This window comes from Populus nigra, chromosome 12 (genome assembly GCF_951802175.1).
Source record: "Populus nigra chromosome 12, ddPopNigr1.1, whole genome shotgun sequence".
In the NCBI taxonomy this organism is placed as follows: domain Eukaryota; kingdom Viridiplantae; phylum Streptophyta; class Magnoliopsida; order Malpighiales; family Salicaceae; genus Populus; species Populus nigra.
This window is the reverse complement of record NC_084863.1, coordinates 976,995-988,816: the sequence shown is the minus strand read 5'-3', so window position 1 is coordinate 988,816 and position 11,822 is coordinate 976,995. Positions and strand designations below refer to the sequence as shown.

Sequence of the window (11,822 nt, the reverse complement as noted above, 5' to 3'; positions counted from 1 at the left end):
TTCACTGATTTCCTGTCCCAACAACCATCTATGCCAAATTGCCAAATATTAATGTCTGTTCTGTTGCGTGCAACCATAAACACAGGACTGAAAAACACCCCTCGGATTTAATTAACTTTTTAAATGAACTGTGACAAACATAGAAGCTTATGATGATAACTCAACTCATCAACATACAGTCAGGCATGGCCACAGAGATGGATGATTATACAGGGTAACATGCAGAATGGCTGATGCAAGTTAGAGAACCTGTTGGCCCAAATAAGCTTAATTGGGAGACTTCCCTGTTTACTGTGAATGGACTCAACTAGCACAACCATATTATCAGTCTCTTGCTATAATGGAGAACAAGATCGCACCTCGCAAAAGTATAATTTCTGGGATTATGCAAGTTTGATGAGCAGATTGTAATTTTAATCAATGATATCGATTATCATATAACGTCTCTTCTTCACCTGGCAATATTCGTCAATTCATCATGTTAGACATTCAGCTTTTAATACAATCCTTCACAATTCAAAAGCTTTTGGTTTACAAGGGAAAAAAAAGAACGAAACGAGGTTCGCCCTTTGCATGATGAATATTTGGAAGAGGGCTTTCACATTCCACTTAATTTGAAGCATGCAATGCCAGAGAAAAAGGTAGGAGCTGGTTGGAAGTAAAATAAGTCCCAATCAAAGCATTCCAAAATCCAAACTGGAAGTGTTCAATGCCATAGAGAACATGAATTTTGCCTATATGCAGATATGAAGAAATCGCATGGATTACAATGTTCTTGCAACACATGAACTTGTTCGCTATAATATCAGCATGCCTGCTACCAGTTTCAAGCATGAATACACTCTGAAAGGCATCATAGAAAGTAGATCCAAAAGCTAAGGAAAAAAATAGAGCAAACAAGAATTCACAAGAGAAGAAGGATGACACATTGGTAATACCATATTTCTAACCCTGAAAACTTGGTAAAAAGCAGTATTTCCTGGACCTATATAGTGGGCTGCATCACAATCATAGCGGTTGTGGTGGTTTCCTCATCAAAAGCAAGCAGTGAAGGCAAAAAGAGACATCGCCTAAATGTACTCAAATAAAAAAGCCATTGGCAGAGAGCAGAATAATGGACTCCTTAAATTCTTTTTGAGCAAATCAAAGGCCATCACTGGCTTATCCATTCTGACAATAACTTCTCTAAGGTACTCTTCAGGTATAGGACAAAAGAGAGGACTGACTAAATTTTAATAGAAAGCAAAGAAAAGGTAACCTTATTTGGAACCAACCCGATACATAACTCAGTCCCGCCTCCCTAAGTATGTACGAACACAACGGCATAGATATGCAGGAGCAAATGCACATACACACCAACACTCGCAATTTGGTAGCAGATTCAATTAATACCATGCCAATAACTTAGTACTCAATCGATTCAAAATCACCAAAAAGGAAAACTCATTCCATTAACAATTTTGTCAAGTTGAAAAACAGTAAAGGCAATCATCTGATCATACAAACCAGGACTGGAATTATTTCAACATGTTAAGCACAAGTATTATCAGTTAATGCCAACCAAATAAAGCCATTATTCCAATTCAAGCATGCTGCTCTTTTTTTATTCCATGTTCCTTGAACTGGGCAACGGATACCCTTTTTCTAACCTAAAAAATGACAGCTAGGGAGAAGATATAAGGAAACAACTAGCTTTGATTTGAACAATAAATAACAACAAACCTCATTACAGTGCCATCCCCATTTCTTAGAGGTTAAGAAAACCTCATCACCGACTAAATGCTGAAAATTCTTACTCTTTCATTCCCATCAAATTCCACCAAGAAACCATCCAATCATTTTCATCACAAAAAAATATCATTTCAATGACATGCACCCTCATTTCAGTTTCAACACAACTGTTGTGAATTAGGCACAATTCAATAAATTCCTTAACCAAAATAAAAATCCCCACAATTGTTTCTACACTGATCTATTTCTAATCACACAAACATGGGCATTAATAACAAAAGGAGCAGCAATAAAGGGCATAATCCTGTGACAGCCCACACGAAAGAGAGAATTTTGAGACAATTTACGATAAAAATTACAAACCAATTGAATTCATTCTAATCAAACGAGAATCACAGTTTTAAAAACCCAATAGAACAATTCAATGATTGAAATACACAGATCTTTCTAAGAAGAGGATACAAAAGGGTTTGATCTAATCTTGCTCACTTTCCTGGTCTTACCACCACAATTCAAACCACAACCACATTGAGGACACTCTTCAAAATTATCAACTGAGAAATCAGCACCAGCAATTCCAACAGAGAATTCAAGATCATCACCATTTCTTGTAACATCAATAATATCAACCCAAAAAAAAAACAACTTCACGCTAACACCTTCCAATTTTGAAAGCCTCCCTTTTGATATGTAACCATTGATAGTTGACTTGTACCTTAACTGGTAAGATCCTTCAAGAGAAAAACTACAAGTTCCATTCCAGAATGCAGAGAATTTACCTGTTGTTGTGTCAAGAGAATAGCCAACAACTCCTTTAGGAAGTAGTCCTTTAGGGAGGTTGTAGTCACCCAGGATATCATAGGCTGTAGGGTTTTGATCGAGAAAGTTTGTTTCTTGCAATAAAGATGATGATGGTAAAGATTGTGAAAGCATGAGAATGAGGCAAAGAGCTGTAAATAGTAAAGGCAAAGCCATCTTTCTCTGGAGTTCTTGATTGGGTTTCCTGGGTTGTTCTTTTTGGGAAGACAGGAACAGAGTTTGTTTACGGGAAGGAAACGGAGACATGGCTTTGCACTTTTTTTTTAGGTATTGATAATAAAAATAATTTTTAAAAAATAAAAATTATTATTTTAATATATTTTAAAATAAAAAATATATTTTAAAACAACCATTATAATAATAATATTTAATTGACTTTTTGACTAGATTATTTAGGTATTGTTATTTTGTTTTCATAAAAAAAAATTTAAATTGTTTGAACATATATTTAATATAACTTAATCGGCTTAACATATTTAAAAATAATTTTGATAACCAATAAAAATATAATTTGTATTAAAATAAATATTCAATATAAATTTTTTAATAAACATAAATTAATAATATATTAAATTGATCCAGATCAACTTGTCAATATGCATATCAAGTTATGAAATCAAAATAGTATTATAAAAAATAAATCAAAAAAATTATAAAATTTAATTTCTAATAAATTCAATATTGGATAGTGAAAATAAAAAAAATTAAAAAAAAGACTTTAATACCAAACTAACCAGTTAAACTCGCAGTCTAAGTTATAAATATAAGATAATTTCATGAAAAGTAAATTAAAAAAATTATAAAATTTAATTTTTAATAAACCTAACATTAAAATATATAATTAAAATAAAAAAAATATGGATTAAAATTAGTAAAAAAAAAATATTCAAGTTAATAGTATCATGAAAAGAGAAAATCATAAAACCTCCTATTTCTTTGGTTTTTTCTGTCAATGAAAAGTTTTTTTTCAGACGGTGATTAGTTGAGTTTTTTTTTTATTTATGATTATTAGGTAGTATTTGTTTTTTTAGTTCAATCTAATTTTTGAAAATGTCTCTTAAACAATTTTTTTTAAAAAATATTAAAGTGATAACATGTGGATGTTTTTTTTCATGAATTTGATGTGATAATGTTAAAAATAAAAAAATTTAAAAAAACATATTTAATACATTTTTAATTGAAAACTACTTTTGCAAAAACAACATACATTGCATTATCAAACACATTGCATTGTGGCAGTTTTTTCAGTTGTGTTTTGAAAATATAGATTTTAAAAAATATATAAATTATAACTTTTTAAAACCAAGATTTCAAAAGATGATTTTGACAAAATTCATGCAAAACTGTGTCTGTTAATTAATCAAATATTTTACCGCATTACATTACAAAAACAAAGAAAGCTTTATTTCTTATTATTACGATATTGGATGTTTTTCAATTAAAATATATTAAAATATTTTTTTTTATTTTTTATTTTAACTTTAACTCATCCAAAATTACTTTAAAAACCATATTAAAACACACACACAAAAAAAAAAAACAATAAGTAAAAATCTTGTAGATGGGCCTGTAATCTAGTTGGTTTAAGGTTAGATGGGCCGGTTTCTTGTTGGGTTTAAGGTGATGTTAGGGCTTGTCTAGACAGGCTTCGAAGAAATGGGTCCTTGTCTGTTCTCAGTCTTGAGCTTTGAGATGGGTTATGCTTCTTCTTTCAAATACCTTCTATTAAATAACATTTCTATTTTGTCCTGACATAAACTTAAAGTTTAAATGATGTATTTATTATTAATTAATACATTTTTATAATCTTAAAAGTATTGATTTATAGAGGTTTAACTGCACATAAACATGCCAACAAACAATTTTATTTCTGTCCACCCTCCCTTCTCCCATTAAAAAAAATATTAAAAAAATCCTATCTGGTCTAGTCCTATTGATATGCATGCAACCAACAGGCAAGGCCTCTATGCTTCATTATTTTCTCTAAAATGGCTGGAAGATGGTAAAAGGTGTTCATGCTGTGAACCATGCTCTGAATCCTTTGATGCTGTATTCTTTGATGACTTGGGTTTCCAGTATATTGCATAGAGTATTAGTTGAGCTGCTCCAAGAAAAAATCCAGCCACATTTGCCACCTATAAAGAATCCCAAGCTCGGATTAATTAATTTGTGAGTAGATAGGTTAATTACATATTAGATTGTTAAATTAATTCTTAATTCTATTCATTATTATTTAACATTAATCTAATATGAAAAAATAGGATTATGAAATGGGCCATGTATTGATCGTGGTCAATCAACATTATTTTTTATAATAAAATATCTATTTGAATAAATAAAGGGAAAAAGTTATTTATTTGCGTTATAAAATATTATGGTATATTGTATTATATATTAATATTAAATATCATGAAGAAGAAGATGATCATGGTGTCGTTGTACATACTCCTAGAAACCAATCTTTCTTTAGCACGGCGTAGCAAGTCCACACCCCTCCATTCAAGAAAACGAAAAGGGAGAGGAGGAAAGGCATATACTCCACACTTTTAGTCCCCACCACTGTTTTCTGCAATCAAATTGACAAATTTAACTGAATTGTGAATCGACCCGCTGGATTAATAGGATCAAACCAGGTCAACTTCAGATTGAAATGTTTTAATTGACTATCAAGGAAGAGGCAGAGCTTCTCACCATGGCTGCAAGAGGAGAACCATACATGACAACGTTAAGTCCAGCACCCAAGAATCCTGTGATATCGATCTTCATATTACCCTGCAATAAGAACTGGCAAACCAATATTGCTGCTGCTAGAAACCCCACATCCAGAATCCCAATAAGCATGGCAGTCTTTGCCTACAAGTAATTTGTCAGGAATGGTCAGCATATATGTTCATCAACATAATATATTCAATATTTTACATCAATTGTCACGAATTCATGATCATGACATTGAGTAATTAACCAGAAAATGCCTTTTGTCATTTGATCCAATAGCTTTTCTTTAAATAGAAACAAATTTGATAAATAATTATAACTCTCAGTAGAGTATTAGAACAGAGAATCCATGAGATGATGATCTCTCGGTTCTAAAGCATTTTTTTGTGATGAATGAAAAATTCGAAAAGATCAATACCCTAATTCTTGGAGGTGCAAAAACAAGGAACAATGTCAAGAAAACAATCTCAACGACAACACCAAACCCATTTATAGTGGCCACGAGAAACTCTCCAGTCTTGATAATACCATAGTAAGTCCACAGGGAAGAGTTTAATAGTGTGCAAATGTAAGGAAGGCTCTCAAATTCTTCAGTCGATCGATGCTTCAAAATACGCTGAAATACTCCCCTGAAATATTTAAAATACGGGTTGATCATCTGAATTTGTCAATGACTAGAAAAGAGATCAATATTCTAGATTACGAGGATGAACATAGATTAATTGACTTACACAGGAGAAAGAAAGAGTAACACTGAAATAATATTACCTGTACGTAATAACATATATATATTAGCAAAGATCCATTTAGTTAATTTTCTTTGAATGGAAATATATGTAGTTGCAAAAAACAGCCAAAACATTTTCTTTTACCTAGTGCTCCAATAATCAAACTGAGACGTTCCATGCTGTCGAAATAATGTAATTGTCAAAAGGGATTGTATATATCGTGGGGTTTAATTTGTTGAATGAAGCTTGATCATAGGGATTATGAAGAAGAAGAAGAAGAAGACGAAGAATTTGCTGGAGGAGAGTCTCTGAAGCCTAGCTTTGAAAATTAGGTAGAACTACATATGGCTTAATTTAGAGCTCATCCACCATGCAAGTTAGTGCTACTCAATCATCTCTCGTCTCTGTATGTCTTTTCTTAAAGGTCTAATGGCGACTTTATTAAAAGCATAGTGCTAATGTTCTCCATAGTAAAATAAATATTGTATTTTAATTGAACTATTTGTATTATTGACCAGTTAATTTAACCAATTCAATCATAATTAAATTGATCAAAACCGATCTTCTTTTCTTTAAAATGTTTTGTTCTTTACATTTTATCAAGAAAAGAAAAGAAAAATATTACCTATGAATTGACTTGTTAACTTCCTATATATATATATATAAAAAGAGACATGAATCATGTGGGAATCATTTAAGCAATTAATTTCATGATATAGTAATTTAAGAAATCTTCAACATGACATGAATTAAAAACTAGAGGGAATGGCATCAAACATCATTTCCAAATGATTTAACAAGATCCTATGATCTTTCTGATAGTTATTTCTGAAGTTATAAAATAGAGTTACATTAAATTTAATCACATGCTTGTATCAGTAATTTCTCCTGTATCATAATTAGTCTGACAATCACCTTCGAGAAAGGGAATTCAGTCGAATATTTCCAATGATTTGGGAAAGGATCGACAACTTTGGGTGAAAAATTAGCAGTACTTACTTGCCAGGGGAATGCCACTGGAGGGAATGTTTCGTTGAATAGTTAGCCTAAATGGTTTGTTGAAAAGTGGTTTGTTGACTCGTTGGTGAAACATTGCATGCCCAATGAAGGTACCTTTTCTTTGTGTCAGGTTCATTGCCTATCAAATCAAAAGCATCTCTTTTTAATGTCATTAATTTGCTGTCTGCTGTCATTTTTGGTGCAGTGTTCATAAAATTTTGTTTGCAGAAAAGCTTTCTCTCTTGGTGTGCTAAAATTCGAATAGGTTGTGGACGGCAAGGAACAGAAGGCTGAAGCTGTGCCTGGCAAATCCTCTTCAGCAGAGGTTACTAGTGGGGTGATTCAATTAGTCTGGTGCAGATTGCAGAATTTTGAAAAATGCTCTTGAAAATTCCAAGTTCTGCTTGGGTTATAGAATTAACTAGTTCTGTTTTCTGCGATTCGCTGCAGATACAGATTTGAAGGTGTCTGTGACATCAATATAAGTTTGTTTTTGTAAACACTACACGAAGATAACCCGGTCGTGGCGGATGCGAGTAAAAATCAAATTTAGAAGATGAAAATCTTAAGCGACTTTGTTTTATTGGACGCAAAAATAATAATACAACGCGAGGCTGTGAGAAATTCTGTGACAATATCATTAGAATCTATCCAGAATGTCAAATTTTAATCTTCCGATCCCATTGATCAAATTATCAACGTGAAAGCTATCTCAACATGATCAAGTCAATTTGATGGGCTAGAAATAACTCAAATAACCGAGAAGAACATGGATTATCTTAAAAAAAATTAATATGATATATTTTATTATTTTAATTTTGATGCGAAGACATAACAAATCATTCTTGATCAACCTGGATTAAACGTAAAATTCACAACGCATATCATGAACACGATTATAATGCGCTAAACTAGTCAATCATCTATTTTTTTGGTTCCCCGACCCTCATTCTCTTCCTGAATGGCATTCTTTAGGCTTGGGTTGGATGGAATTTGAGCCAACATTGAAGATGTTTTGGATAAATAGGGACTAAATTAAAAGAAAAGGGTTTGGGCTCACGTTGGATGAAATTCGAGAATCAAGTGATGAGTTCTTTTACAATCACTTCCATTATAAGTAACGCGTGGCGATTATTTCTCTTTTCGGTGGCGTTGACGATCAATTTTCCTTCTCTTTCTCTCTCCATGGCTTTTTGTTTTTTTTTTTCTTTTTTTTAAAGGATTGATTTTTTTTTCATTTGTCAATTATAATCCCTTGAGTTTTGATTTCTTGAAAAACAAAAAGACTCAAATAATATTAGGCAAAATCAAGCATGAGTCGAATGATATTTGTTTTGCACTCTTGTGAATCTCACGGGGAGTTTGTTGAAACAAACCATCATTATTAATTTTAAAATAAATAAATATAGAAAGATAAAAATTAAAAAAATACAACAATGTCAAAAGTCTTTCTTTTAGTTTTTTCTCTTCATAATTAAGAAAACTTTTAGAATTTTATTTTATAAAATTAGCACAATAAATTTAAAAAAATTAATGTAAGTTTAAAAAGATTTCATAAAATAGCATTAAGAGAAACACAATATAGTCAAATTATGTCATTTCTTATTCAACCGGTTGATCGATTCATAATGATAAGTAGATTAATATTGAAATTTTTTTATCTAATTTTTTATTTAATCTGAATTTAAAATTAAATCATATAAGAGTTGTTTTGATGTGATTTAATCATTTTCACAGCTCAAAAAACAACTCAGACGATTATTAAAAAAATTTAATAATTAAATTAAGGATAAAAAAGAGAGAGAGAGAGCAAATGAGAAAAAGAAAATGAGGCCAATTCTTTTGGCAGACAAAGATAATCTTCCACTTCTTTGATACATTAAATAAAAAGGTAAATAAAATATCCGAGATATTTTTGATAAAAAAAAAAAAACATTGTGCTCACATCACACCATCCTCGACTTTTCTAGGAAACCAAATTGGAAGATGGGATAAGGGGCTCATGTTTACTTCCGTCCTCCAAGTTATCAGATATTTTCTCGGAGGACTTAGGCTTCATGTATGTCACATACAAAATCAACTGTGCTGTCCCAAGAAGAAACCCAGTTCCATTTGGTATCTACATATGATCCAAAACATGTTGCTGTCAGCACTCATTAATAAAGACAGCAATCATGCTGTCAATTATATGATGGCGGGGAAAAGATTCTAACTTACTCCAATAAAATAGTCTTCTGTAAGAAAGGCATACACAGTCCAGACCCCTCCATTTATGAAAAGAAAAAATGAAAGCAGGAATGGCATGAACTCCACGCTCTTCGTTGCTACCACTGTTTTCTGTACGTTTCAAGCAGACCATACATTAATTTCACAATTATTGAACCAGGCTCGGACATAACTCAAGTCCCGTGTTAGACATGTTGATTTTTAAGAAGTTAAAACTAAATAGTGTTTTGATATAGGATTGATGGATTTTGACAAGATCAACTTCTACCTAGTTAATTAGGCAGCGAGTTTATAGATTGACTCAGCGAGCATGACCGGGTTTGATGACAGTGATTAATTCTTAATTAGTTGATTGATTCTAACACCGAAGAGGTGAGAACATGACAATGAAAGGGAGATTGATGATCTTACCATAGCTGAAAGAGGTGATCCATATGTGATCATACTGAAGACAACACAAAAAATGCCTGAAATATCAATCCTTAATTGTCCATGTAACATCAACTGCATGAGCAAGAATGATACTGCAGGAAACACCAAATCCAGAACTCCAAATAGAATGGCTGTCCTAACCTAATGTTACATACAAAAACACGATGAAAAAGATCGAGATCACGAAGAGATATTGATTTGTTCTTGAACATTAACACGGGTACTGGCTTCACTCTTTAAATCGAAACTTACCCTTATTTTCTGAGTAGATGCAAACATCAGAAATATCACGATGAAAACAAGCTCAACCACAGCACCAAAACCATTAATCGTCGCAACAAGCACGCTGTTCGGCTTGATGATTCCATAGTAGACCCACTGGTATGCATTAAGTAACTTGCAAATGTAAGGGATGCTTTCAAACTCTTCAGTTGATCTGTTCCTTGCAATTCTCCAAAACGTTTTCCTGAAAGTTTATTCCACATATCAATATTTCATTGGAAAACTTACATTACAAAACAACAGTCTTGATTTTTCACACACGCACGATCAGCTCTTACGCTGGAGAGAGGTAAACTAGACCAGTGGTGATGTTTCCTGTAAACACAATAAAGAAGAAGCTCAAAGTTCATGAGTTTTTCTTTGCATAAATCTAAAACTACAAGAAGATATTCAAGCTCAAAATATTGGTCACCACAACTTTACCTAGTATCCCAAAAAGGGTAATTATGCTAAACATGGTGCAGAAGTTTCGATAAATGTAATGGATCAGTCTCTTTGTGGTTTGAACTTTGAAGAGTAGATAGATAGCTAGCTTGAGCTAGCCTTCAATCATCATTCATGGATGCTCGAGAACTTTACAAATTTATCCTCCAACTCTAAGGATAAAAAATACTAACAGAAATGGGTACTTCAGAAAATTCACACAATTAGATATACCTTCAAGCTCAGTACATATCAATACAATTCATAAACTCCAAATGGGTATTTCATTGAGATTGACCCGACCACATTGATGGTCCCTCATCTTTTGACTGGTCCTTGACAAGGAAGGGACACCTGGTTGCAGGGGATGTGGATCTAATGGTTGCCATAACGTTTAAGCAACGAAATGAAGAGTTTAGGCTGTAAGTCGTGCACACAAAACGATGCCGTCTAAAGAGTAAACGATGTCATTTGGCTCAGAATTTGAAGAAATTAGTGGTGTCTTGAATATTGTATATTCAAAGTACATGACAGTGGTGTCTTATATTAATGAAGTAGGTGGAGATGTTCTGAATGAAAAATATAAAAATAAAGATCACATCCTAGTTATATGGTCCGTGGACATGTTTAAGAAGATCGATGCAGGCATAGCATAAATTTAAAAGACTTGAGTTTGTTTTTTAGTTTTTTCTTCAAAAAAATAAAATAAAATAAAATAGATATATTTTTAGGTTTTTTTATGATTTTAATTTGCTGACATTAAAAATAAAAAAATATAATTTTAATATAATTTCAATTTAAAATATTTTTGATAAGCATTATGGGCACTAATAGAGCCTTAAACCTAGCTCGGGTTATGAGTTTTAACCGGGTCATTGAGTTGCCCGGGTCAATTATGATATTTTTAAAAAATTAAAACGATATCGTTTTAGTAAAAAAAACAAAAGTCAACAGGTTGCAACCAGGTTTTTGACCGGGTCTTGCTGGGTCGCCGGGTCACCTCGAGTTTCAACTTCCTTTATTTTTTTAAACTCGGCCTGGTTTCAATCTTGGGTCAACCAGGTCCCGGGTCGACTCCGCTATACCGGGCAATGTTTCAAAACTATGCAATTTGTGTTTTCTTTTTCCTTGTTACGAGCTACATTATATGATTTTCCATCACCTTCTGTATTCAATTATGATTTCATGGATATGTTGTTTGCAATTCCCAGTGAATGATCAAATGGGGCCAATTGAACGCGGAAGGTCCCATAGCGCTGGCCTCTTTCTTACTTGGTTATGTGAGTTATGTCTATAACTGTATCAATTTTCAGAAAGCCTGTAACAGGGCATTCATGGCTAGAGTTGCTGTGGGCACAGGGATTATTTTGGTCCTGTTGAGGCTAGAAACTTGCAAAGAATGCTTCAACTGTCTGACTCACAGCGGAAAGAAACATCAAGGAGAGGAATGGAACCCATGTCTCCGAA

At 32.7% G+C, this 11,822-nt stretch overlaps 3 protein-coding genes across 3 annotated transcripts; all 3 read right to left on the bottom strand.

Moving 5' to 3' along the window:
* Positions 1 to 2,073: 2,073 nt before the first annotated feature.
* LOC133669359 (uncharacterized) lies at positions 2,074 to 2,809 on the bottom strand. Its single transcript, XM_062089459.1, has one exon. The coding sequence runs from the start codon at positions 2,794 to 2,796 to the stop codon at positions 2,179 to 2,181; it is 618 nt and encodes a 205-aa protein (XP_061945443.1). The 5' UTR covers positions 2,797 to 2,809; the 3' UTR covers positions 2,074 to 2,178.
* Positions 2,810 to 4,304: 1,495 nt separating this feature from the next.
* On the bottom strand, positions 4,305 to 6,416 carry LOC133670156 (bidirectional sugar transporter SWEET17-like). Its single transcript, XM_062090650.1, has 6 exons — positions 6,138 to 6,416; positions 5,997 to 6,033; positions 5,684 to 5,894; positions 5,242 to 5,403; positions 4,997 to 5,116; positions 4,305 to 4,685 (listed from the first exon to the last, which is right to left on the bottom strand). Exons 1-6 carry the CDS (start codon positions 6,169 to 6,171, stop codon positions 4,515 to 4,517), a joined length of 735 nt encoding a protein of 244 aa, XP_061946634.1. The 5' UTR covers positions 6,172 to 6,416; the 3' UTR covers positions 4,305 to 4,514.
* A 2,390-nt stretch (positions 6,417 to 8,806) lies between these two features.
* LOC133669587 (bidirectional sugar transporter SWEET16-like) lies at positions 8,807 to 10,666 on the bottom strand. Its single transcript, XM_062089786.1, has 6 exons — positions 10,356 to 10,666; positions 10,211 to 10,247; positions 9,903 to 10,116; positions 9,630 to 9,791; positions 9,210 to 9,329; positions 8,807 to 9,111 (listed from the first exon to the last, which is right to left on the bottom strand). Exons 1-6 carry the CDS (start codon positions 10,387 to 10,389, stop codon positions 8,959 to 8,961), a joined length of 720 nt encoding a protein of 239 aa, XP_061945770.1. The 5' UTR covers positions 10,390 to 10,666; the 3' UTR covers positions 8,807 to 8,958.
* Positions 10,667 to 11,822: the final 1,156 nt, after the last annotated feature.

Bases quoted from the DNA above. Each gene is read 5' to 3' on its own strand.
- LOC133670156 (XM_062090650.1), bottom strand. From the start codon at position 6,171: ATGGAACGTCTCAGTTTGATTATTGGAGCACTAG. The intron at 6,034-6,137 runs GTAAAAGAAAAT...TATTACGTACAG, and splicing joins TTTGATTATTGGAGCACTAG to GTAATATTATTTCAGTGTTA. The intron at 5,895-5,996 runs GTAAGTCAATTA...TAAATATTTCAG, and splicing joins TTACTCTTTCTTTCTCCTGT to GGGAGTATTTCAGCGTATTT.
- LOC133669359 (XM_062089459.1), bottom strand. From the start codon at position 2,796: ATGTCTCCGTTTCCTTCCCGTAAACAAACTCTGTTCCTGTCTTCCCAA.
- LOC133669587 (XM_062089786.1), bottom strand. From the start codon at position 10,389: ATGTTTAGCATAATTACCCTTTTTGGGATACTAG. The intron at 10,117-10,210 runs GTAAGAGCTGAT...ATAAACTTTCAG, and splicing joins CTAGTTTACCTCTCTCCAGC to GAAAACGTTTTGGAGAATTG. The intron at 9,112-9,209 runs GTAAGTTAGAAT...GATCATATGTAG, and splicing joins CAGAAGACTATTTTATTGGA to ATACCAAATGGAACTGGGTT.